We start from the raw sequence: 27,936 nt of genomic DNA, 5'->3' as shown, positions 1-27,936 counted from the left end.
TGCAAAATTTAAAAGTACCGCCATCCGTTGTCCAGGATAATTAAATGTCTATTGGAAATTCGTCGGGGATGGCGGCCTTGTCTATCCGCCGACAGTTGATTGAATACCTCGGCGTGATCTCGTTCACTATCTTGAATTACAGGTCTGCTACCGGCAGATCCATTTTATCATCACAATGAACTACTTTCCAGTAGGTTGGCAGACTTATCGTCGCGTACTTAATTAATCAACCGGTATCACTGCCTACTATACCTATGCAGCGATGTTTTTACGACCAAGGTCTTGCGGAACGTGAATCTGCTTCTGACATTTTGTCATTTTGATTGGTTTAGGTATTTGCTTGCTGCCATGAATATTAGACGAAACTTTTGTCAGAGGATTTTCTGAATAGTTCTCAGACTCGCGTTTGGCTTATCTGCTTCTAACACCGTAGTTGGTGGTTTTTAGGATTTATCGTAGAATTTGACGGCTATTCATGATTTCACGATTTATGAATTCCAGTTGATAGCTCGACGATTCGAAAATAAGCCACTTTCGTAAAGCGAACGTAGGTTCGTTCAACAGAACGATGCAGGACCCTGAAACTTGGCAAAATTCACCCATCAAGATTGTTCCTTTCTAAGAACTTTTTTTCCGAAATATGCTATTCGTTTTGGATAGAATGCGTCTGTCGCAACGATATCTTTCAATGACGTATTTTCATGTTACTGTGGTAATAACTCTTTTCGTTTTCCCTTGTCATAGTCGATATATTATGTATCTTTATTCGCATAAGATATCTCGCATGAACTGGAGCTATTTCCACAGCTACTTAAGGGTATTGTTCCATGCAGTTTACACATATTGCAACTATGAATAGCGCAACTTCGCCAGCAAGGACGTAAAGCTGCTTTCCAGGGAAAATATTTATTGTTAAGCAACAGCAGACGTGCGACGTACGGTATCGAGAGGATTTGCTCGCTGTAGTCGCTTTTTGGATTACTTCGACGTAGAGAGAAATCAGAAGAAGCGTGTTTCTATCAATCGTTCGACATTTCAGTACTTCGTTTGTCTAGGTTTCTCGATGCTTCTCGGAAAAATCGTTGCGCTTTATAGCGCTACGACGAAACGATCAAATTTTTACAAAATTACGCGTACAATGGATCGATTCGCTTTATGATCGACGTGTCCGTCATACATTCTGGCGGGTAGCTGACAGGAAAATCGTAAAATGCCTAGGTAAGGGTTACACGTAAAGCCCGACCACCGTCGGCATTGATGAATTGTTAAAAGCCTCTCTGAATATTTGATGGCAGAATGGAGAATACATGTTTTGTTCTGGATGTGCAGCTGTACCTGTCGGAAACGTGCTATGACAGCTGATTCTGACTGGCTCTTGCAGCGATTTAAAATTACGGTTACCCAGTTGCAAGCTAACTTCAAAATCCAAGACTGTATACGTTTTCGTATTGATATACATATTTACGTTATACATAGTCGGTGGGAACCATATAGCGATGTTGTTAATTATAATGAAGCGCGCTAACATAGATTAGAAGTCGTAAACGTGTTGAAACATTTAAACATCAGGCAGCAAAATTCGTGTAAAAGATAGAAAATTACGTACATTTAGAATTTGCTCAAGCACTGTTTTATTCGATTATCAGAACCAACTCGAGTGTCAGCGGCGTCTATTTTTGTTGCACTTACATTTTAAAGTGCTGTTTCGGAACTCAAAGCATATAAATTTAAACACCTGACCGCTTTTATCGCCTCGTTGTATCTCTTTCACCGACTGTACGCGTTGGTCTGTTTTTGCCAAGTCCCAAGATATTTGCTTATCAGTGCAGAAAGTTTCGCTATTCATCGTGGCAAAAATTATATTACTTCGATAAGCAACGCTCGAACGCAATTCACCGATTTGCTCTGCTTTGGATTGAATTGGATCGTATCTATATAGAGTATCCAGTTTTATTAAGTATTAAGTTTTATCTTGATAGCGTTGCAGTCAGGGGGATCAACAATAATTTCGCTGTTCTTGATAGCTATATCCCAACTTGTTATAAACTCGTTCGTTCGTGTTTATTGTTTTAAAACGGGAATCAGTTACATAGCAATTTCTACTTCTCATTTATTTGTCTTCAACTTTACCGCTTCTTGAAATTACGAAGATCTAACGACTGCTTGAGAATTCAGTTCGTTACGATCGCTGGAAGATAACGAGCGTCTATGAACAGCGTCTATTCTGATCAACTTTTGGAAACAAAGTGTCGTCGCTTTTGTACGAACGTCTAATTCCGAAACTTTAATCAGCTGTTTCTTTAAAATCTATAAACTTCGTAATCTATAGAATCGATTTGAAGCGTACAGTTAATTTCCATGTTTGTTTCTTCGTGGTATCGATAAATTTGGATGACTAGGATCGTGGATTAAGCAACTACATATACATCAATAGGTCAGTCTGAAAAGTTTCCACTCGTCAAGGTCTGACACTGATTTGGCCATAAAATCTCGTGGAACAAAACGCGAAAATATTCAGTCTCTCCGCGGCTTTACATGGTTTCGTGCACGCAAAATGGTCTGGTGTGTCGAGGTGTACGATGATTTCTGGAACGAAAAAAAAAAAAAAATGAAGAGAAGGGGGAGGCGGATCGATCTCTCGACGTTAAAAAAGAGGCGTAGCCGGAACAGAGACGAAATTGTTGAAAATTCCAATTTCATTTGAAGTACGCCGATGACCGTAAGGGAACAGTGGTCGCAAAATGATTGACTCTAGTCCTTTTCTTGTTCGAATTCACTCAATGTGACGCAGTAAAACGATGGACTCGAGCTTCATTGTTCAGCCAAGTTCTTGATGTCATATAAACACCAACATGCATTCATAAGTTAATCTTCGTTCTTAATCTCGTGTAAGCATATTCGTATTTATGGAATACGAACGCGAGTACATAATTCTGCGAGAAAATTTGCAAAATTCGCCGGTATCTTTGTACGGAATATTATTTCAAGATTTAAATGTTATCAACAACATAATCCTCATTTACAAGATCAATCGATATATACAAATAATAATCAGGCGTATTTCAATGATTTAACTTGTGTTAAGTTATATTCGTTATTAACTATTTAAATGTATCAGGCTTGAAATCTGCCCTTCCGTTTCGTGCAATCCCATAGAATGAGATTTAAAGGGGATAGATCAGATGACTGTGAGACTGAGATCATCCAGTTCTTTCTATCCATTGACCAACGATCCTAAATTTTATTTAACAATTCTATTACATTCTAAGGTCTTGCATAGGGATGCCATCAACTAAATTAATTTAAACTTTTTAATACTTTTCGATTATTATAAAGTATAACAACTATAGAGAGAAGCAAATCGTCTCCAACAGAATGAGAATAGATGGCCTAAATAGCCATCGTAATAGAGTTAAATCGACCTATTTTTTATGTAATCCTTTTTGTTCAGAAAAATGTCTCAAATATGCCGGGAAAGTTCGTCGGTTTTCTCTCGTTAAAACAGTACCATTGAAACATAGTATGTACGGGAATATTCGTGGATACGAGTACCTATAGGATAACTGTCGGGTCTTTTACTTTTTAACGTTGTACCAGAATTGCATACTAGCAGTGGATTCATCGGTTAGACAATTTTGACCTAGACCTTTTGAACGTAATAAAAGCTCGGTTATGTCGATATTGAAATTCGTGTAGACTCGTTTGCTTTTGTTTTTCAAGATTCACGTTAAACATTTATATCGCTTTTCTCTTTATCTCGATTATATGTCAAAATTTATTGTTTGATAAAATAACATACAAACATAAAGATAAAATCACGAAACACGCTATTAACTGTTTGTATTTACGGGTGAATAGTAACGAATGTAAAAGCAAAAACAGAAGAAAACAAGTGGAAAGAACAAGCGAGAGCGAAAAAATGTGTAGATGGTAGACCATTAAGTATGCATCCGAGCAAAAACAAATTTCCTCCGTAATGTTCCGTGCAGCATAAGAGGCGAAATTAATTTCTTGAGGTGGATCTAGTCTTTAGACAGGAATTTTTGTTGCAAGACACATGGAATAATAAATTTTACGAATGTGAGGTATAATTTGATAGCGGCTAATACCATAATGCATGTTAAATAGGTGAAACAAGTAACACGTTACAGATAAACGTTATACGTTCGAAATTGAAATTTATTATCAGTGAATTACGCGTATTATTAGGGAATCGGATACCTAAATCAAAGTTTGTTAATTTCAATTTATAATTAAATTCCACACAATGTGATGTTATGAATATTTATGTGAAAGATACATCGAATTTCTGTTTTTGAACTTACACGAATAGGGAATTATTATGTTAAGAACGAGTAAATCTTTGCAAAACTTTGATTATTGCGTTGGGTTATTTCGATCTTCCGAGTTTATATTCACGTTTAGAGGCAGACTGCGAAATGCTTCAGAGCGAATATCACCATGTCAAACTGCAGGAAGTGCCTACTGCTTTAACGCGACCAAATTGCATCCGGTGTGCGACACACGCCTCTTTCTTTTTCAATTTATAAATATCGCAGCACCGCTGCGTGCTCTGCCAAATATTTGGATCATAACCAACTGCTGTTCATTCACAAATATCAAAAGCTCCTATATCTAGGAAATATCGGAATTATATAAATACAGATTACGACAAACATCTTCGGCTTAAATTCGACATCAACGAAATGAGAATATATTAAACCCATCAAAGATCTATTTAAAAGAATTCTAATTATACCTATTATTTTTATTACGCGAATATTTCAAACATATCGCTATCATATAGCACGAGAAACGTTAAATGTTTTATTCATATTGTAAAAATTCAATTTATACGTCCTGTCTTTTGTAACCATGCAATTTTTTCATCCTGAACACTGTTGCTCCTGAGCATATTAAATTCAGATCAGTTTCAGCGCGACGATGTTTCATATTCTGCCTGTAATATGTCTTCCTAAGTATTGGTATGGCATTTTTAACGCGTGGAAAAATCATTGTAAATTCATGGACTTTGTGAAACCCATGGAAATTAAATAGAACGAAAAAAGAAAAAGGGAAAAAAACAAAGGAAGGAGAAAACAGTGATTCGAGCAAAAGTGACATGTTTACGCGCATAGGATTGTAATAGCGTTACTACATAACATAGAATTTCCCGGATAGCGTATCGTTGATATTTTATTGGATTAATTCTGTGCCGGGTCCATGCATCATAACGCCGGCTATCTGTATGTATCGTGCACTCTGTATCAGACTGTAATTTTGTCGCATAAATTTTATGTCAAATTTACGATACGCTGTCCACGGCGAGGAGAACTAAATCGTCTAATGACAAACTGCCTCCGTTATCGGCGCGACTTTGCTCAATCATTTGTTGGTGATGTTCACACGTGTATTATCGAAAGCTGCACGGATTTATTCTTACGCGATCGCCTTTATGCCGTATTTCATCGATACCACTTCGATTTTTCTGGTTCAATTAGTTTAATGTCGAATCTTCCAGTCTAGTTCGCAGTCGTGGAATACGAAATTAATTTTGAATAATAATTTATAAGAAACGATATCTGAAACTTAACGGGAATTCGGTTTTACTGTAAAATTTACTCGAAATCGATTGCAGTTATTTTGACAACGCGTAGCTGTACGTTAGCGAAAAATATACATTTGCAAAACGATAACGACAAAACGGTGGGCTTGTTTTCAATACCTTACAATTAGTTACAGGCTTTTGCACTAAACGGAAATGTTTTCGAAATGCTCGGTTTTTCACACAGCTACAGTTTTACACAAATGTTTGAAAATTAAACAGATCGTTAAAAAATTAATGACACGAATACCACGCGTGGTTTTATTTCTAAAGTTGGCCGTGGTGGCCCAGTTTCATCCATTTTAAACGAAAATAAATCATCGATATTGGTAAATTGGATAATTAAGCCCAGAGGTCAGCTGTAACTGCGATTGTTCCTTTTCGTTGCCAAATATGGCACAATGCACACGACGATGTAACGTAGAACGAAGAATTGAAAAAGATAAAACATCGAAATTCGTTTCGATGTTCGGGCCGACAGAATCGTAACTGTTATAAAACAGCTTGCAGTACAAGAGCGCAGCGAAACGGATAGGTTGTAAATTAAAGTGAATTAGTTAAAAAGAGCGTTAAATCGGCCAACACAGCCAGCTATGTTGTTACTTTATGGTTTTCGGCTTGTATCCATGATCACACGTTCGGTTCATTGCATCTGGCAATAACAGCTGCTGGAGCATAGCGATCACACGTAGTTTCACACTTCGGTTTAATACTGGTACAACAGGCTTATAACGAGAGCAGTCCGAGTTGTATTACGTTCGCATCTAGTACCTGCTTGTTTCAGGCTCGTTTTGATTTACGACGCTCGTTGCTTTACGGATTTGTCGTTATCAGGCTATGAGGACGCAAAGAATCCCAGCTGTTGCTCACACCGTCAACGATCCTTCATCGAACTCTTTCATTTTCATGCCTTTTTCAATTTGGTTTCCTTACCACGATACATCCATCGTTATCGGCCGTCCTCAGCGTTTCGACTTATCATCACATTGCCTCTGTTTAATCGACTACGCAAAGAACAAATGTCACGACCCACTTGTGCCTCGTCCCAGAATATATCATGAAACTCGATTTTGAATTGAGAAGAAGCGCGAGTCACATGCAACGACTCACCCTTGTTTCACCTGATTTTTCATAACTTTTGAGCAACGTGCGATATATTTTGATCAGGGCTAACGGATGGGACGAACCGTTGTGAAACAGTAATAAGTAAAATAAGAAGATAGCGCATGTATCTGGAGCAATAGGTGTGTAAGGGTGGGAGGTGGCGGTGCTATCAGTGTGCCACGGCGCAACCGGACAGGCGTTTCACGATGGGGGTGGCTGGATAGAGGCGCCTAACAGTAGCTGAGTCGCATGATCCCTTCACTCGGGTCCGCACGGCTACCGTCGTCTCTGCTCGGCTCTCCGATCGGATCTCCGTGTTTCGAAGAAGCGCTTGGCGAGTTTACCGAACCGTTCGTGCCACTGCGCTCGCATTCGGTTGCGCGAACTCTTCTCGTTTTCGCGCGTGCAACTATCTCCTCTTTCCTCGCTTGTCACTCGCTCGTCTCTTTGTTACATCGTTTACCGCGCTCCGTTCCGGTCGTTTTTATCCGCCACGCGGCGAAGACGATGACGTTCGCCAGCGATCTCACGGATTCGTGACGATCATCGCGTATCGTTTGCACAAGGCGACTATATCCTTGCACGCATGTACTTTTGTTCGTTCAGTATAATCGAACGAGGAACATAAAATTATTAACAAGTGTATGCAGTGTTTCTGTCGATATTCTGAAAAGAAAAGTGTATTGCTGTTGCGTCACATGTTGATCTTCGTGATCTTGCGACGAATCTTCGAACGAGCTGCTCCTCGTGTTAAGAGTATTCGATTAATTCGATTCTCTGGAATGAATGTATTGTGAAAGATTGGGGAGAAGAAAGAACATAGTGTATCGCAGTTTATTCACGGCTCTGGGTGGCTCGTCCGCCTTCGTTGGTTTTCCCGCGATTTTCGCAGCCACCATCAAGGATGCGAGTCTCGTACATTTTCGAGGAGCATAAGCTTCTAGTGAAACTTGGTAATCGTTAAAACAGGACCTCCAGGCTAAAGGATCGTTAAATTTTAGATGAATAAGGAATCTGATTGCTTCTAACGAAAGAGAAGTGGAGCTTCGATTCTACGATCGTAAACCGCTGCCGAGTTACCACAGATGATGTATATCGGAAAGGAACTTGAGCGTGAACACGATGTCGTTTCTTTCGAATTGGTCATGATAAACCAACGAACAAAAAGTTAATTTTTCGCTAAACGGTAAACGAATCGTGAACTGATCGCGAGTGAATAGCATAGACGTTACCCACACGAACCAATATTTGATTTCGATGATTCAAGTGGTAATACGTTTGTTCAAGCCACATCTGTACCTGTTAACGTCGTAATTGAACATTTTCCGTAAAGAAGATTTTCGAGACGGGAATAATCATCGAATGGAAAATACAACGAATCGTAATAGCTAAAATAAAAAATACTTTTAAATATCGCGGCAAGCGTTCAAGATGTTCGATTCATTAGGACCGACTGGTTCACTGATTAGACGAAGCTGTAGTAGCGACTTAAAGCTAAAGAAGAGTATAAAATCCCTTTGCTGAGCGAAATTGGCTAATTAAAGCAGTTCATTTAGCATTCCACCGTGAGATCGGTTAATGTCGCCACGGTGGAGGGATCGAAGTAGCTACGGTTATCCGTCTGAGTGGTGTTTGCGTCGGGATATACGGCTACAGATCTGACGAACAGCTGGGAATCGATGAATCGTTTTTTCCCTGGCTAACGTTTCCTTGGCACAGGGATATTCGTTGAAAGGGGGAATGAAGGGCCATCCGGACAGCACGTAGGGACTGGCCCTTCTCGTTTTCGGAGATGTGGCGCTATCTACAGTACACTATCTTCGGGCTTACCGTCATCCTGCTGACGATTCATGAGATAGTCCTCGTGCGAGCTGGCGAACAAGGTAATGACAGTACATGCGTTTTATCTTTCGTTACAAGAACGGCTAATTTTTCGGAAAAGGAAAGGACAATTCTTAAAATATATTTTTGGAAATGTCAATATTCCTCTTGCATAGTTTTTAATGGTAACGATATGTAATAATTCAGCGTAATATTAGAGAATCAGAAATGTCACGCGATTACTTTCTTATTGATTTCTTTTGAACGAGAATATAACATTTTGAACTTTTCTATAGATCAGTAAAAATGGGATATTGAAGTTGCAAATTTTCATCAATCAAAAATTCGTGTTTGGTCCGTTAAAGCGTAATCAAAGTAATTTACTTAAGTATATTTGACGTAATTACTTTACTCGTAAGAACGAACAGCATATACGAGTAAGAAGAAATTAAGAAATAATTGTAAAAGAGAAAAGAAAAATAGATTGGCCGAAATTTAGCGAAGTGAAAACAGTCAGGCTACGAATACTTATTTTGCTTCATTGGTCAATAATTGAACGTGTACCGAGGGCTGTACGTTTGTTTTTTCGACCAAATGAGCAACGCCTATACGTCCGTATGCGCTTTCAATTACTTCCCATCAAATAATTCTATAGCGAACATTTCTGCTCTGAAAAATTTTTTTTATTGTCACTACGCGATTTTAATTCCATAACGTGCAAAGCTGTCTGCGGAAAAAGCGGCGCTGCGATTGAAAGGTACGAAATTCGAATATTAATCTGTCCATTATAAAATTTATCGTAAAACAGTGAAATCAGGAAAGGAGTATGTATAGAGCCGAAATTTATGTTAAGGAAATTTTAGCGAACTACGTACAATCAGGACAGATGTATTTGATATAAAACGTAGAATTCGCTACAGAAACGATATATTTGGAGAAATCTCAAATAAACTTTAAATTCGCTGTAATTAATTAGCAATTAATAAGTTTGTAACTAATAAAAATGCCTTAGGCATTGCAATTATCAAAAATAATGATTTATTTTCTTCTCTCTCTTCGTATAATCCTCGCGTTTTTAAATATTTCTTTCGCGTGTGTTTATTCAGATATTTTATAATAATACATCTTTCGAGAACTACGTCAACGGATGAGAATGTACTAATTAAAGCTTCCGCGTAACAATTTTATAAAAGTTGTCAAACGCCACCGAGAAAAGTAATTTGTACGGCTATATAAAATATATTTTTACGTGACCTGATTATGCGACGCGAAATGTATCACGAGTAAACTTTACCATTAATCTTTTTAACTTCCTTTCCAATCGTGGATTATTTTAATTTGGTTCCCACCCACTTTAATTATTATTACTAATTCTGATGACATGAACTGTTAATCGATAAACTTGAATTAGTTCTTGTAATTGTTGTGAAACTTCCGTCGGTTGATCGAACGATTTCCAATATTTCACGGTCTGCGTTTCGCATGTATAGTTATCGCGAAGTGTGTAAGACATCGACGGTAATGCAATTTCCTTCTGTCAGGAATGCTATTTATCAGAAATTTCTTTTTCATACTATAAATACGCGCTACCAATCCTCCCTTCTTGACACAATAGATGAGTATTGTATCGTTGATTTATTTCTTTTGTGTTGCTAAGTGGAACAGTTTTTAACGAAACAATATTTTCCGTAGGTGATGCTTCTATATAAAATTAAATTCTTGATCGTTCGCCGTGTTTCCGTTTTTCCTTGCATTGCTTTCTAGTTTAGATCTTCCAAACTTTCCATTAACAGAAACGAAGTTCTTTTAAGCATCGCAATTATCTCCAAGAATCGAGAAAGAATAAACTGAGAAATTTGATTAAGAATGTTCACTTCCCACCAGTTTTCCTCAGATCTTCGCTCTATGATTCTGCCTGGTCAGCGTTGCAATTTCACTAACAGAATTAGCTGTAAATCCCTTTAATATTTGTACTTGCTAGTTAGCAGTAGATAGGTATGTTTGGTTTTGATCAGCCACAATGCGTGAACGAGAGTATGCACAGTTTCGTATATGCGCATATATACCACATATTGACGCGTTTTAGTAGCGCAATGCAAATTGTAATGGCTTTACAGTTTCATAACAAAGTTACATATATGTACAATCTATTCAACTTTATGAATTATAAGTGTTCGCTTGGCGTGTGCAGCGAAGCTGAAATCAATGTTTCCTTTTATCAATTTCGCTAGAGATTTCCAATTCATTTCTGTGTTATTCACTCTCCTCGTATTCCGTTCCCTTTTTTCTTTCCTCGTTTTTCACTGAATAAGGAAGACGAGTAACGAAGCAAAATTTTATACCGAACGTTGAAACATCGGTTTTGTGTAAAACGCATTCGCATATATGCCCTTTTCTTCGTAATTTTTTTTATAGCCATTTTGTATTTCTAGCAGAAACCATTTGTTTGTTACATTTACTTGTTCAAGAGGATTCTACTATTATCGTAGCAAAGAAATTTATCTTTCGTACTGCCTTTTAAATTTTCGCCAGTTTCAAATAGGCACAACCAAATGGGAAGTATCCATCGTGGAGGCGTTGAGAAACTTTTTTCAAGTTCTCTTTAGCTCTGTTAGAATTCGCCGGTGAGCATTCTCAACTCAATTTGTCGTAACGAATACCGTTCGTAACAATTCTTTTCGTGTAGTAGAGTTAAGCGAGCAGGATCGTGTTAAGCTGGTGAGTTTCACGAATCGATCAAATCTGCGATACGTTCGCCATCGTTTTGTTCGTTTATCGATACAATCGAGTCCTATTGTGAAGCTGTGACCGCAACATCACAGTCGATTGCTAGAAGATATATGTATTAATCTGTCGTTTATTTTCATTGTTTTCCAGCAGAATGATCTTTGACGTTCATTATCGTTAATCTCTTATCTATTCCTGTTTGCGATTGTAACACGCGAGTCAATGTTGCAGATGCGATCGATGATCCTGAAATACTCGTAAATTTAATACTCAGCAAGCCAACCACGTTTTATTTTCGTTCTGAAAGAACGAGTGTCGTTTTGGCCAAACAATATTTCCGAGACCAAAACTATGAGTCCAATGCGATGATTAGTATATCTGGGAATGGTCACACTAAATTGCCGATCTCGTAACTTGTATTTCAGATATATATATAGAAAATAACGTAATGGTGGAAAGCTTTGCAAACAGAATACGAGTAAGTTTTACTCGTACGCATTGTAGAATAAAAATTGTATTTCACAAAAGAGTTTGTCCTACATATTCTGTGCAGTATCATTATATCGCATGTACCACGTGACAGTTTATGTTATTGGCCTTGTAATGGTGGAATAACCATATTTTTGGCAGATGTTTTTACACGTTGGTACATGGAAATTACAATGTTGCTTGTTTATGATTTTTCACGACTCGTAAATGTTTTGGTACTGTTGAAACAAATACAAATGAATAAGATTAAGAAGATTGGCCTTTTGAAATATTACAAACAGAAAATGGTAGAAAATGAGTTCACTGGAATATTTATTCGATCGTGTTGCTCTGTAAAGCTGCTGTCGATTTTGTTATTTAAAATGTTATTATTAAATGGATATCGATGAAAGGATCGATGTAAATTTTGATTTACTTTCGATTTCACCTATTCACGTGGATTCGCTAGTAAGGCTAATTTAATATTCATATCGAACTGGATTATTCAAATTAAACATTACGTGCACTCTATTAAACATAATTGTCGCGTTAAAATGTTAATCTCGATACATGTAACGCGTAAAGTGCATCGATAGCCATGGTGAGGCGAAAAAGGGAGAAAGTCATCGGCCAAGCTAAAATTTCACGATGGTTCATGGCTCTTGGACAATTAATTTCCCTCCATTACACGAGCCGTGCGGAAGATTAATAAACTTCATCTCGTCACGCTCGTAACGCGGTGTGCCAGCTTAGTTTACCTTGGAGTTTATCTACCAACGAGCATAAATGCTCGCAATTTGTTCACGCTTGTACCAGATAGTGAGGTAATAGAAACTTCATCGTGCATCTGACGCCGTTGCCATTGTTTGTGGCTTAAAACTAGCCCTCGTAGCTTTCCCCTAATCACTCGATTAGTTGTAATATCGTGGAGTAAACCAGTTAAACACAACGAATTCATCACGCTACTTACATGTATACAACGTGAAGCTGACTTTGCAAAAATTTTCCTCGTGATACCGTCTTATCTGCGAAAATTAAGCCGAGTTCGAGTACGGTGGCGAGGAAGGGGCTGCATTACGTCAAATGAAAAAAGTTTTATTCCGGGAACTTTGGATAGGAAACTTTCTAAGGAACACATTTGATTATATGTCACGGTATCTCTTTTCCCTTCCTCTGTCACGCAGATATCTCGCTCGTAAGTTTGGAACTTCTCTTTTCCACCGTTTTGAGAACGAGTCTCGCGTGTCAGGAGCTTCTCTTTTCGTTCGATCGGATAAAAATCGACAAATATTTTTTCCACGACAGGCTAAAATCGGATCGTTCTACTCGCGAACGATGTTGGAGACTGTCCGACAAGATTGTCAGCAGTATCTGAACAGTTCCCGAGACTCACGTTCACGAGAACGTAATGTTCCAAGAGATCTCAAGCAGATAACGTGTATCCAATTGTTTGAAGTAACTGACGAGAATCCTGGGTACAGAGCCCGGGTATTAGACACTGGACACTTAACCATCGCGGAGAACGTATTTCCGCGTACTTTATCGCAATCGAAACAGATTGCGGGGTAATTGAATTGGATAACGATAAGATGAAAGTAATATTTTACAATAATTGGACAGAATAACATACAGTGTGTTATAGCAACGGAGAATAAAGCTGCGCTCTTGAGTTTTCCAGTTTCATTTTTAATTACTCACTATTTGTTTCTAGGATGGTTAATAGAGTAACGATGAAAGATATGTTTTATTCTTAACGTATTCTAAGCGATTCAAAATTGTTTCTATTTGCCAATTTCTAATATGAAATGATGTTAAGAGGGAAAGAAAATCTTTCGAAATTACGTCGTAATTTATCGGGTGTAAATAACTAAAAATTTAGTGGGTAGATGTTATTCATTTGGTTACATTTTTTTTTTGAAATTACCTGAAAATACATTGGTACTAAATAGTTCGTCACGAAATTTGCATTCGGAACACGTTCGTTGTGGAAATAAAAGTACGGCCTCTACGCTTGTTCGTTATCTATCAAGTGTCTGTCTTTATTCCTTTAATTTGCCATCGTCCCCTCCGGGACGAATGTTCCGGTATTACATTCGATGCGAGAAAAGAAGGGGAGTAAAACATTCGTTTCGCAGGAATTGGATATCCCGTTTAACCAAATTTGTTCCAAAGAAATCAGTTTTAAAGCAATTTTATTTCATTCTTTCCACCGTCAGTCGATCCTTCCGTTTCAGTGTTGGTAGAAATCAAATTAATCTTTTATGGGTTAATCGATGGAAGGGAACAGTTTACGCGTACATTTTAAACAAATCATAGCAATAGAAATTTTCTTATATTCAACTGCTTGCTAGTGTTATCTTCTATCTTGCATTTAACGTTCTTTTAAGTAAACGATTGATTAAGTAAATGAAACTGAAAATTTCCGTAAACAAATTCGGCATACTTTTGTGTGCAAATTTATGAAATCTTGTAGAAATGTAAGGCGAAAAAATCTGTTAGTCTGCAATCTGTACCGATGCTTCGGTATTTATACTCGTGACTTGTATATATTTGAAAAAATTGCGAGATAATTTTCTGCAGTCTTATTAAACGTGTTTTCCAGAGATGGCCTACGAGAAAGTAGCTTATTAGCAAGGTTGGTAACTCGTTTAACTTTTTCTACGCAATGATATCGTCGAGACGACTTCGCCAGGACGTTCTTGAAACGCGAGCCTACAAATAATCCCATATAATCCAACCTTGTCGGCCGATTTTCTTCCAAGGGATTTTGTACTTCCTCTTTGCGCTAGAAGTTCCCGTATATCGATAACGCTTAACAAGCTGTGTCGTAAAAGCGACTTTGCGTCTCCTCTGCCTTTCATTTATCTTTATTCCATAGTAACATAGCAAACGGTGGCTCGTCGAACGAAATTCGTCGGATAACGAGGATTTATGCTGGTAATTTCCGTGGTCGACTCGTTAATTCAATTTCTACCGACAATAGTACAGCTCTATCCAAATTTTTTCCGGCTCCGTTTCAATAGGTACGGCTCGAGCACGAACGCGCGGTCGAATTTAATGGAGAAAGATAACCGCCGGTCTACTCATGACGTTACCATATTTTTCCTAGTAATTGTACATAATGAAGCGTGCGGGCTCGCGCAACTATACTCGTGCGTCAGAGATAAGGGGTGGATCTGGTGGATTCGCTCCATCTTGCTAGATCCTTGGGTGATTAGAGGGCTACACACGACTGTATGAAATCTGGATCGTACATCGTTCGTAGTACGTAATCTGGCCGTAATCTCCTCGTAATCTACGGCAATTTCGAGAAGGCGGCCTGCTACTTGTACTTAACACACGTCCGTGGCATAAGAATCGTTAATTACGGTAGCAGATGAGAATCGGTTTATAATTATGAGCTTTCAGTACGAGGCGTTTAATGGTTAGCAGCGTGGTACAATTAGAAGCTTCGGTACAATCTATCGCATCCGTGATTACAATCTGACCGTTGTACCAGCGATAATGAATATACGTGTACGAGTGGTACGTTTATGGTTTGCGGCTATGTGGCTTTTAACGCTTGCGTTAGGGCCAGATCGCAAGGCATTAAGTTTTCCAATTATATGGAGTTTTGGTTTGTCAAAATTTTCGATTTATTTCCCAGTTGGTCTGATAACTTTTGTAATTTCTGGTTCTAAATCGTGACAGTAGATGGTGGAGTAGTTGCGAGTGAAATTTTTAAGGTGCTAACTATCCTAGCTTTATCGAATAGAAGGTAATTCAAGTTTGCAACAATGGTCATATTCTGTGAATGAACATGCACGTTTCAATCCAATTTCTCATATATGATAAGGTATAACAGAATGTACGAAGATTTCCTCTGTTGCAGGTTACGTATTTCTGGTGATACAAGTTTTATGAGAAATACATATGATACTTTTACGCCATTGAAATGTATATTCACATTTTATCGGAGAAACTGTTGATATAAATCCTTCGCGATGGGTTTGATAGCGCATGATTTTATGTATTCTTCATACTTGAGCATTCAAATGTATTTTACTCGGAACGATTATCAATTTCCCGAAATAATACTTAGAAGTTGGCAATAATATAGATGTTTTCTCGAAAATCGAAGAACTTCGATAAACGCGATGTTAGTGCATTAAGAAAATCTATCCTGTATTTTTCTCGTTATTTTTACGATGCAACGAAGTTCTTCCTTTAAGAGTATAAATAGCACGATTTACATGTCGCATCGTAGCTCGAATATGCCAGGCAAATTTCCTCTATTTTACTTCTTTTCCATCTTAACTTCTTATTACGCTCCCGTACCTAGTCACACATTCGCTTTGAACGTATTCAATTTTGAGTTATACGCATTTATCGATAATTATTTTGCCTTTGATGCTCGATAACGTTAAAGATTCATCCCGATGTATAAGCCGTTCCTTTTGGTTTCCGTTTAATCTCCATTAGCAATAATGATCGCAGCTAGTCCATTACAGTAGAGTGGATGCAACGCGCCACATAATTTTCATTTTGTTTGGCTTTTTCTTTTTCTTATACCGAAGCTTGTGTTCTTTTTCCTTTCTTCTCCTTGTGTTCGTTTTGAGGACGTAGGTGGTCGTAACCGAGGCAAAAAGATCGTTACGGGTAATGGGGTTGGGCTTAGCTTTTATCTCTTTTACCTTCTTCATCCTGATATAACCCGATTTAGCTGTCTAAGTCACGAGTAGTCACGGGATCTTCTCGAATACACCCTTTCGTGACGTTTACTCGAGATAATTATATAGGTATTACGCTTCTAACCGATCCAATCCGGACCGTGTCGTTTGGTTTTGTAATATACCATGAAATGAAAGGAACCCGCGGACTATTCCATCTTGATTCGTGTTTATTCGGCTGGACATATTTCGTAGCGGATACGTTACCACGGTTGCGGAGATAAATTACTCGATGAGAGAAATCGGCTTGATACATCCTCCGAATATATGATTATTTTGAATGGAATGTAATACCATGATATTAATTCCTGCCCATTGGTGTGCATATTGGTTGTATTATTTTCATTCGCGTTTTCCCACCGTTTCTGATGATCTCGCCAAATCAGCTTCAAATTCGAACCTATAGATTCCACGAATTACTGCATACGCGTTTGATTTCAATTTGAACGATTTCAATTTGAAATTTTCGAACTATCAACTTGTCATTTCCTACGTGTAGGAAACATAGTTTACGAGAATCTATCAAAGTTAGAATAATTACAAAGATATCGTATGGTTTCCTTACGTATGCCAGAGTCGAGGCGTGTTAACGTGAATACGTCCGTGACGAATGACACAAATTATGTTACGTGCCTATTAGAACACGTAAGTACATTCAACCAGGTTTACGTTAAATGCCAGATTACCCTCAATTATCTTAGCAATGTAACGTCACTCAATTCGCGTTGAAACAGTTCATAATTAGTTAATTAAAATTGTCCAAGGAAAGATTTAAATAACGAGAGAATTGTTTAATTAACTGTGCGATAGCGTAATAAAGTAGTTGGAAGATTTACTCGTGACTTTGAATGGGAGGGGTGGGATTTTCATCTTTTATGCATTCCGAGTTCTCGAGAAGTTCCAATATGACGAGGCTATTGAGCGTCTTGAGTTTCTTCGCGATACATCGCTTTCATTCTCCTCGTTTCTCCTTCTTTTTAAAGTTGCAGCGTTTTATTCGCGCTCGTAATGTCATCCGTACTTCTTCTTCTCCTAATCTTTCGCAAGAAACTCGGTTACTTGTTATGAAGTTGACCGTCGATTGTGATACTTCTTCCTTTCTGGAACGCTTGTAACTTCTACAACAGACCGTTGTTACCAATTTTCCCTCTGCTTCCCGTGCGTTCCCTTACTGTTTAAGGGAACTGAAAGAAGGCACGAAACTTTCCTCTGACGTTGTATAACGTACCTACCTACGAGCGTTTACCTAGTGAAAAAATTATACACGACATTTTCATCCTTCTTTCTATATTATGTACCTTGACCAGACGACGCGAAAAAGAACGAGACGCAAGAATAAAAAAGATACGCGAAATGTATAAAGATACAGGATTTGAAGGCGAGAGTTTTCCAAGTCAAAGGGAAATCTCGCTCTAGTTGGTTCGGCAGAAAATGTACCGAAACATTTCATACTTCGGTTGTTTTAGGTTACAGGTTGCGTTTACTTGTACGTATTTTCCTTCTTCTAAATCGCGTTAGAGCAAAAAAAAAAATTCATTTAAAAATCATGCATATTTATTCAAGGATTTTAATTAAGTACACGCATTCTTATTCGAAATAGACGCTGTGTTTTCGATTATATTTATGCTTTCTTTCGTTTTCGCAAAACAATTTTGATCCGCATTTGGTATTTTTGAATAAATAAATTCCTCGCATTCTTTTCGACTAGCTCATAATCCTCGAAGCTGAACAAGAGAGCGATCGATATGTTCCGTAATTTCTGATTTTCCATTATTTTATATCTCGATTTCGTACTATTTCGCAACTACTTGTCAATATCACGGAAAAATGCGAAATGTGAATATGACAGGTGAATTTCGAAGAGTCGGAATACCTACTAGATCCATTCATGCGAGTAGTTACGTTTCGTCGTCATGTAAAAATCGTTCTCCATTCGCCGCTGTTTTCGCGTAGTAACCTTCTTCAAACGATCGTACCTTTCTCTTCTCTTCTACTAAATTTCTCGATCAGCCGCTCGAATTAAATGCTTCTTCTTTCTCTGGTAACTTTGCTTCTTCACTGTGAAACGTTTCAAGTTTTGAACAATATTTAGATGTCATTCGTTCAATTTTCCTTTAATAATTCACCGATTGAGTTAGCAAAGGGATTAAAATATCCGATAAAGGAAAGCTTTCGTCGTAAATAATGAAGCGTTAGGTGCCTCAGATTGGTAGCTAATTACCTTGGGTTTCTTGCAAAAGACCGGCAAGCTTCTTCGCGTTCCCTTTGCGTGACGTAATTACTCACCGTCCTAATCCAGCTCTGTAAATATTTGCGCTATCGCGAAAGCGAATCGCTTCTATGACTCCGACTTCCTTATTCCAACCAGCCTCTGCTTCTAGTGCCGTTGAATTCCTAGATTTCGTGATTACACGTCAGTCAAGATTAATTGGACACGCGTATTATGTTCTCCGAGGATGAGTATGAAATAAAACGTAAGAATGTTGCATGAATACAGAGTCGTATTAAGGTCATATTGTAGCAAATTTAGCTGATACGAATATTTAAATTGTACAGAAAATGCTATTATATACAAATGCCTGCGAAAAGATCGCTGTGGATCCTGCGTAAACTCGTTGAAGTTAGTCTTGTTTAACAAAAGATACAAAGAAAGTTTTAATATTGCATATCATGCGCATCCAACAAACGTACGATATATTTCGGATTAATCGATCGTATCATGGGATTTGATTCCGCGAATGATCCTGTCTTTGTGACTAAACGATCCTAATATCGATAGTCTCTGGACTTGTGAGACACGGCATTGTCAATTTTAGTCTCATGGGATAAAGTGGTTTGGACGCGCATGGATCTGGGAGTCACGATGACAATGATCTCTGATTTGTGAATTCAGCGTATATTATACATTTTTATTACTATTATGGATATATATTTGGGTATACCAACCCAATATACCAATATTGTAGGATTTTATTTATTAATTTATTTAGAATGGATTAAATAGAAAACGATGGTTATTTAACGTGAACTAAATACAATAATGTGCTATAACTAAGACAACTAAATAGTTAATTTACAACTCTCGTCACCACGGTTCCAACGCTCTCTCTCACGCGAACCACACTCTCTCGATAGCGTTGACAACACTCTGGCTTCTCAATTCACACTTTCTGACCTTTCAACTCGCACTGACTGTTAAGTCGTCTTTCTCCCTTAGCATCCCTTTGTCTTTTCTCATAGGCTCATCACGTATGTGTTCGTCGCCAGGGTCACGTAGGCATTTTTTCCGCGTAACTATTCGACTGAAGGACCGACGATACATTGATGGGGCTGTCGGTACTTAGGCTTTCTCGTGACATTATTTATGGTTCACCCGATATTTCTTAGGCCATTCGTCCACGATACTACAATATACAGGGTGGTTGGTAACTGGTGGTACAAGCGGAAAGGGGGTGATTCTACGCGGAAAAAGAAGTCGAAAATATAGAATAAAAATTTTTTTTTAAATTTTTCCATCGAAACAGCGATTTACAGCGAGATCCGTTATAACAAGACGCGATAAAGTGCACGCGTACCGAGCGGAAATTCAAAGTCGATTTTCTCGAAAATAAAGCCTCAAACGAAAAAATTTTTATTCTATATTTTCGACTTCTTTTTTCGCGTAGAATCACCCAACGACCCTGTATATACCAACCCAATTACGTGGTTGGTTCAAGCGATCTTGAATATCGTCAGTGCAACTCGTGCAATATAACTTGGCTCGATGTAAGAGATCAAACAGAAATGGAGAAGCTAGGTAAAGCGTCTTGTGGGTTGTAGAAATTTCATTTCTATAGGAACCAATGATCAGCGACATCGGGTAATGAGAATGAATCTGTTGAAATCTTCGCGGTACTGTATCGATAATTCAAATTTGTTTCTGGATATCAGAGAGTCGACAACTCTAAGAATTTCGAAAATCATAAATCTAAATCTCCAGAGTTATTTATAAGACAATTGTCCATTTATCGTAGAAAACATTACTATACTCTGATTGTATCGCGTTCTTTTTCATTGCTTTAGATATATTTTTCGTCCAAATTGTTAGCGAGGAATGAGAAATATTCGATGTAGAAATTGTCACAGCAATGTAAACAGACCTTAAGATGGTGAGGTGTGTCTCAGACTCGGGATCAATTCCATCAGGGTGTTTTAACTGTCTGGTCGTGTAGGTCAACAGTAGAGACGTTGTATGTGTGTATATCGTTTCCAAGATTTACGGCCCATTTGCGTATGCCATTTATCATTGTGGTTAGCATTTATGTGTCGTTTCGACATCTGAATTTTTATCTGTACCTCAAACGGAAACAAATATATACGTATCCGATAGATCAAAGAGTAACGTAGCTTCGTATGTATTTTTTTTTTTTGTTTTCGTACTATTGGTGCACGTAGTATATCACACGATCGGAGTGCACAGTGCTTCGTAATCAATGGTGACAAAGTTGAATTTATTATTTCGCGATATTGCGTGACAGTTATTTTAAGATTCGCGTAAATTTATTGTTGCGACGCGCTCCAACGCCACAGATTGATAACCAGACTTTTTCTTTCGCATTTGTTCTTTCTGTACGAACGAAGTTTTCAATTGATGGAAACTTAAATCGCTTTCTTTATGTGCGCGCGTTTCTTTGTTGAAAAATTACGTGACACAAATTCCGGTATCTGATTTCTCTAATACAGAAAGATTCATGTACATATGTATATAAAAACACACATAAAAGGTGCAAACGAAGAGCAAGTATGCCAGAAAAGTAAAAGTGGCAAGTAATCGCCTGTAACTACATCACCACCAGAGAATACGTAGCGAGGAAGGAAAAGAAGAAGAAAATTATGTTAAAGAGCAAAACGTAAAAAAGAGACAAATTTTGTTCCAGTATTTTTGTTAAAAAATATCAGGAGCGTGATCAAGTAATATTATAAGCTGAAAGCGTGCCAAATTTATGTACAACAAATTTTCTGTAACAAATTCTCGACAAAAAGGCAACGTTATTTTGTACCTTCTGCCATACCTTCAGCAACGAGAAAAGTTACTTAGATCTCGACGCTTCTATCCATTCTTGCATTGGGTAAAACGAGTTTAATTTTTCCAGCGAGAAAGACGGGTTGCACGACGATAAAGAAGCGGTCGAAATATCGAGCGAGAATTTATTCGATGCAAGTTCTTGTTGCTTTCGTTGGGAAAGAAAGTTTCTTCTCGGATATTTTCAGCACGGTATGGCCAGGGTGCTTTTTAATTCCCTGTGTCACGCGAAAAGTGTTTCCGACTTTGGCACACGCTACGGATAATCATTATCTTGCTTTGGAATTATTTGACACGCGCCTCGGTTAACGAGAGTGATTTTAAATTCACGAAGCTTAATTAACGTGCATCAGGATTTGCGTAGTGCAAGCTGGCTGCCAGTTCGATATAAACTGGCTCCGAAACATGTAAATGCCCGCTCATCCCGAAGAGTTTACCCCGTTCCAGATAATATTAGTTCGGTCCTCTCGGCTCGACGCTTATGTCACTGATATACGATGCAAGCGGGAAGCGCCTATTCGCATTAACCCCCGGCTCGACACAATCCGCCATTTCCACGTTCTGATATCGCGCGTCTCGTATTGCCGCGACAACTTCAACATTCCGATTAAAGTTTAGATTTATTTGGTATCGTTATGCGAATTATGGTCTGCCTGCCGTGGCAACCAGCGTCATTATTGTTGTCGTCCTCCATACGACAGTTGTCCTTGTTTACTTTTCATTTGTGATTTGTCTCGCTCGAGGCACGGGCGTGTAATTTAAAGCGAGAGATTGTTATTAAAAGCGTCGTTTTCTTTGCAGAGACGCAAGCATCCTTTCTTCGTAGGATTATTGCATTCCAGCGTGGATTTTTTTGGATGAAATGAAAGAAAAATTTTATACGATATTTGTAAGAGCGTTATATTGCGATACATCCGCTATACTTTTTTAGAGTAAACTTTATATACAGATATGACGTTTTACAATTAATCGGTAAAAACGAACGTTTCGTCATTTCTGGTTTTCATAAATGATTTTTAATATCTTTCTTTTCCTCGAGTTTACAGGGGAAAAATAACGAACTAGTCACGAAAAATGCCCGGGGCATCTTCGGATGAAAATATCTGTTCCTTATGCTAGCGTCGTGACATTTAATAGCTGCAACTCGTAAATATCTCGCAAGTGGTGTTTCCACAGCAACAGACACAGTCACGTACTCGATTTACGATTGGACATTCTGCTCTAGTGGATTTTCCATCGCTGTTAGACTTAGCCAGCTTAGACAATCCACACATTCGTATAGTAAATTGCAGCGGTATATGTCGCCTTAGAAGCTTAAAAGAGAAGTTAATAAAAATTATCTCGTAATTGCAGTCTGGTCTGAAAATGCCGGAATAATAATAATAAGTGAGAAGGATTACGCGTGATATTAACTTGCTTTCGTGGGATGAACTTTAGGCGTTACGTGTGTGATTGTGGGCTGCATTGATCGTATTAAGAGCTTTCTATGTCTCTTGAAGCGTAATGTGAATTGAAAAGTAGAAATGAGAATTACATACCTAAATCACGCTATATAAACAGATTCTTATTTGATCGCATTATATTTGAAATGATTTAAAACAACAAGCAACTGCTTTATAAAATTATCTATCGCAGCGGAGGTACGAGGGAAAAAGAATGTTTAAAAATCCATGTACGAGTATTTGGAAAAAATACACATATACTATATTTCAAAGAACATCAAAAATTCACATATATAGCTTTTTGTAGAACACGCGTAACCCGTACTCGATTCAACAGGTTTGCAAGCGTAAACACTGAAGCAATGAAAGAGTTAAATAAAAGGATTCGTGAAATTGATGAAAACTTGGCATATCGTTATTGAAATTATTCTATACTCGCGTAAATGTTCTGTTACCGTCAATTCGAAATTGCGCATCGCATTAACCATGAATTTTGTTTCGAGGGATAAAATTGTTTTTAAGATTTAATCGATTCGTTTACTTGATATGTTTGACAATGTAATTACTTCGGTTCCGTTTAATCCTATCATGCAAACACGAGATCAGAGTATACTTATATAGAAATATTTATTATGAATCGCGATGAATAATCTCACTGTGTGTGCAGCATTCTTCTAAGTATGTGTAACAACAATATGGTTTACTTCTATCCGCAAAAACGACCCAGGGATTGAAAACAACTTAAATAAAGAAAGTTACGTAAACTGAACGAAACTTTCTTGGGTTGGACGGTGCAGTCGGTCACGTTTTCAACTTTTCCGTTGATTTTCCGGGCATTTCGTGGCTTATCAGGCCGTCTAGCTTACGCGCTTTTATTGGTAGCCGGTACAAAAGGAAGTGGCGCTGCGTAAATCATTCGATCGAGAGGAAGTTAAGTCCACTCGTCTTGGTGTTGAAGTTTTCTTTAGAGAGAGGTAAAGAGGAAAAGAGAACAAAGAGATAGAGCTGCTTCCTCGCACCATCCACGCCAGCTATTGAAATTCGACGTTGGCCGAGTAGGATTCGATACAGCGAACCCAATGTCTTTTTCCGGCTTTGTATCCCTTTTATTTCACTCGAACGAACCATGTCCGTGAGATTGTCCGGGTCTAGGTCACGTTTCTGGTTTATGGATCGACCACACGCCACGTTTCCTGTAACAATTTATCAACGGCCACGAGAATGAAAAAAAAAAGAGCTCGTAACAGCGGGCTGGAAAATAATAAGAGATAATTATCCGAAGCGAACGGGCAAATGCGAAGGACGATTTTCCTCTCATTTCTCGTTTCACTATTTCCACCCTTTTCTTTCGAACGTCCTACACGTATTTACTGTGGATCGTCTCTCTCTTTCTCTCTTTCCCTCCCTCTTTCCCACTCTTCTTCTTTCGAGCGTGGGCAACAGATTAAAACGAGGTAGATTCGAAACGCTGGCGCGCAGCACGAAGAAAATTATCGCGTTAAACGGACCGAGGATTTTCCCAGGCATCGATTTGCATACAAATGATCCCCGCGTCTGAAGTAACGCGATAATAACATCATTCTCGCAGAGAGATTTCGAGGACAGGTATGCCGGCATTCTCGTAGCCGACAGTAATGCTGAAACGGGAACATATGTAACTTGTAATCGGGTCGCGTAAATTAATATCTCAACGGGACCTTCGCGGCAGTCACTGAACGCTGTTACACGTATCTACGTTTCTAGTGCGAATATTACGGCACTCTCTGAGTCTACATACGTCTAACTTTCGAGAGTAGACGCGACGTGTTTCGATATTAAGTTATAACACGGAAACACGTGCAGTTTCCATTTCTTGAGATCGATATCCTGTAATTATACTTGTGATTGTATGAGTCCAGCAAGTTGTTTAATGGATAAAAGTGCTACAAATGATCCACTTTTCTTCTATAGAGTGGTTCATCTAATTCGTGCACCACGAGTAGTTTGTAAATTACGTTGTTCACGTGCCTCTAAATTTTGTTTGCTTTTTAGAAGAATGATCACAATTGATTATGTTTCCTCGCATATAAATTGTTCGCATGAGCATGTAACTGCTAAGCTATGTAATATTATAGAGAATTAGAATTCATATGTAGAGAAACGATATTAATATGGTATTTGTTCGTAAATGAGAGAAAAAGTGTGTGCAAAGTTATGTGAAACTAAGAGACAAGGAATTATTATCGACGGACAATCGAATGCAACGTGAAATACTCGTAAAAACATAGATGTCAAGACAGATGGATAAAAAACGTTTGCGGCGGATCACTAAATCTTGAATAAAGCAATTTAATTAAATCACTACTGCCTATGCGCCTACGATTTTCACAACATCCATATTAATACCGCAGATCGACTTTGTCGAGGTGACGGGAGCTCAACGGATGCTGCACCATATTTTATCCTGGATAAATTGACACGTGACACTCTGTTAAATTGAACGTACGCCAACTGAGATACACCGAATTTCGGCAATCTGTGTTGCAGTAGCCGTATCACGACGATTCGTATCGACAGCTAGAGGAAAGCTCGCGTACCGTTTAAGTGGAAAATGGGAATACCGAAGCAGAGAAACGCGTAGTTTTCGTTTGCAAGCATAAGTCTCCATTGTAAATCCACTTCTCCAATTATCGAACGGAGACAACGTATAGTGCGACATTTCGAGCGAGGATTTGGCACAAAAATTAAATTCGCCGGCCACATGCATATTTCATTGAAAAAATTAAGAACAGCCGTGGAGCAACTTGTAGCAGGAAACAATACGATGCCTTGCCGACACAGAACAATCAAAATTACAGAATGGTTTCAACCGTTTTTTTACTAATCCTCTATCTATTTTTGAGGAAATTATTCTTTGCATTTATATCACTTATAGATTGATAATATCATCGAATAAGATGAAAGCCGAACAATGATGATTATTTCGTGTATTGCGTGTATGCCGTGCATTGCGCCTCGCTCGATTTTAAGGAAATTCGCGCGTTTTCGCGTTGATATTTATTTCGCGTTTTACGCGAATTGGAATCCGTACTGGATAACGTCGTAATTTCTCAAAAGGAGAGCTACGGAATTTTACACTTATGGTACAAGATAAAATATCGAGGTAGATAGAACCAAGAGTTAAAAGTAATGGCAACTAGGGTTTTAACGTTAACTGGTGACAATAAGGCTACTCGATGCGAACTATCTCTGAATTTTCGCTGTATCTCGTTAACCAAGGAAGTATATCCGCTGAAATTAATAGGCACGTTTACTGGCGTCCTGTTATGTGTAATGTATAGCAAGTACAGCATGAAAATTGCGTTAATTTCAATATATATTTGCAGCTTCGTGTTCGCGTTTTTAACACGAATTAACGAATTAAAAATGTCGAGAATTGTGGATTTCAATCGCCGAAATAAAAGTAAAGGAACACTAAGGTTACACTTAGAATTCATATTAAAATAGTTTTAGATCTATTTAATAAACGATTTCCAGGATCTTCGTCGATATACATTTGCACGTGTCTCAGCACTCTTTTTGTCTCACCATCTTCCATACCACACTGCCAATGGAACAGTTACATTCATCTGTTTTTCGAGACGCTGTGCACACATATACTTCCATACACTCATATTCACATACGTGTGTCACTATTACGCAGCTAATCTAGTCTAGCACACAAAATTATACATATCTCAATAAAGAAGAATAAAGAAGGAAGATAAAGAACAATGAAACGCGAATAGAAGATCCTGATTAATTCGATGTAAATCGGAAATTTTGAAACCTACTCACATTCTCGAGACTATTCCAGCGGGTAATATCGAACACGACGAATCGAAGATCGACATTTTTCATTTTCTTTGTGGGACGTTGGAATGTATATTTGTTACATTTTTCGAGGCGCATATTCTTTTACGTTTCGTTCTCGAGAGCAGGTAATTTGATGATTCGGTGCAAGCTCTTCGACTAATATTTGATCCTTTTTATCGGCCCGCTACGTATCCTTACCGAAATATTGAAAGTCAGAACGGGTGAGATGCGGGTTAGCGATACCCGTGCAAGGTTTATTCGTAGATGTATTCTTACATTCGTATGCCGAATGGCGCATAAGTCTCGCGGTTGAAATTCCCCGTGGGATGCCTTCGGGATATTTTACCGATTCCCTAAATATCTTGCGAGAATATATTTCGCGCCGAGTCGAAAGTAGGTGCGTTTAAGAGTTACGGCACGTTGTTGTTACGACACCAAGAAATTCCAATCTGAAGATCTAGGAATCTCCACCCGTCTCGGAATTCGAATTTCAAATTTTACGATTTCGCAATCCTTGTACGGTTATCGCATCGAATCGGCGCATATTTAGTTTTCGTCTAAGAAGATCGGATTTTGTTGAAGTCTCTACTAGAAAGTCGAATTCATTCTTAATCAGCTCTTTGAATTTCCACGTAAATTCCTTTCGATCGTCACTTCGTTTCTCATTTCGGTAAATTATTTTCGCGGTATGCCGTGATCCTCGATGATCATGGCTCTAACAACTCCGTTGAGAAAAAGATAAAACCAGGAAACTGAGGCAAACTGTTGGCACTGGAGGATTAAATTTACCGATTGGGTTCTTCCTCGAGCCGAGAGTGGTTGCTCCGGCTAGACGAAATACGAGCTAAAAAGGAACTGGGAACATAATTGAGCATGGACCGACGCGGCGGAAAGTTAATTTGGAAAAGTAACCGCGCGCGGTATAATAAAGTTGACGGTGCAATAAAACTGTTGCGTGCAACCAATCTCGGTTTTGTTCTATGTAGTTCCCAACGATAACGCGACGACAGTAAATAAACGGCGGCGGAATCCGTGATCGTTTCGGAGCTGTCGAATTCAGATACTATCACGGTCTATAAATTCTTTTTTCCTGTTGTCTCGACCAATAGGATTCATGCCAGACAAAACTTTGCACGACAGGAAATAGGAACGGGCCAGAATATC

The 27,936-nt window shown here is 38.4% G+C and overlaps 1 protein-coding gene across 1 annotated transcript in view; it reads left to right on the top strand.

Annotated features, from left to right (window-relative positions):
• The first annotated feature begins 7,260 nt into the window (after positions 1–7,260).
• The window catches only part of LOC117208724 (alkaline phosphatase, tissue-nonspecific isozyme-like), a 179,956-nt gene continuing 159,280 nt past the window's right edge, over positions 7,261–27,936 (top strand). Inside the window, exon 1 of the mRNA XM_033450017.1 lies at positions 7,261–8,592. Coding sequence (XP_033305908.1) covers positions 8,502–8,592 — 91 coding nt within the window. The 5' untranslated portion in view covers positions 7,261–8,501. The remainder of the gene's footprint in view (positions 8,593–27,936) is intronic.

The sequence above is a fragment of the Bombus bifarius genome, unplaced genomic scaffold (assembly GCF_011952205.1).
Source record: "Bombus bifarius isolate JDL3187 unplaced genomic scaffold, Bbif_JDL3187 scf7180000008161, whole genome shotgun sequence".
NCBI classification, from domain to species: Eukaryota; Metazoa; Arthropoda; class Insecta; order Hymenoptera; family Apidae; genus Bombus; species Bombus bifarius.
This window is presented reverse-complemented; position numbering and strand designations above follow the sequence as displayed.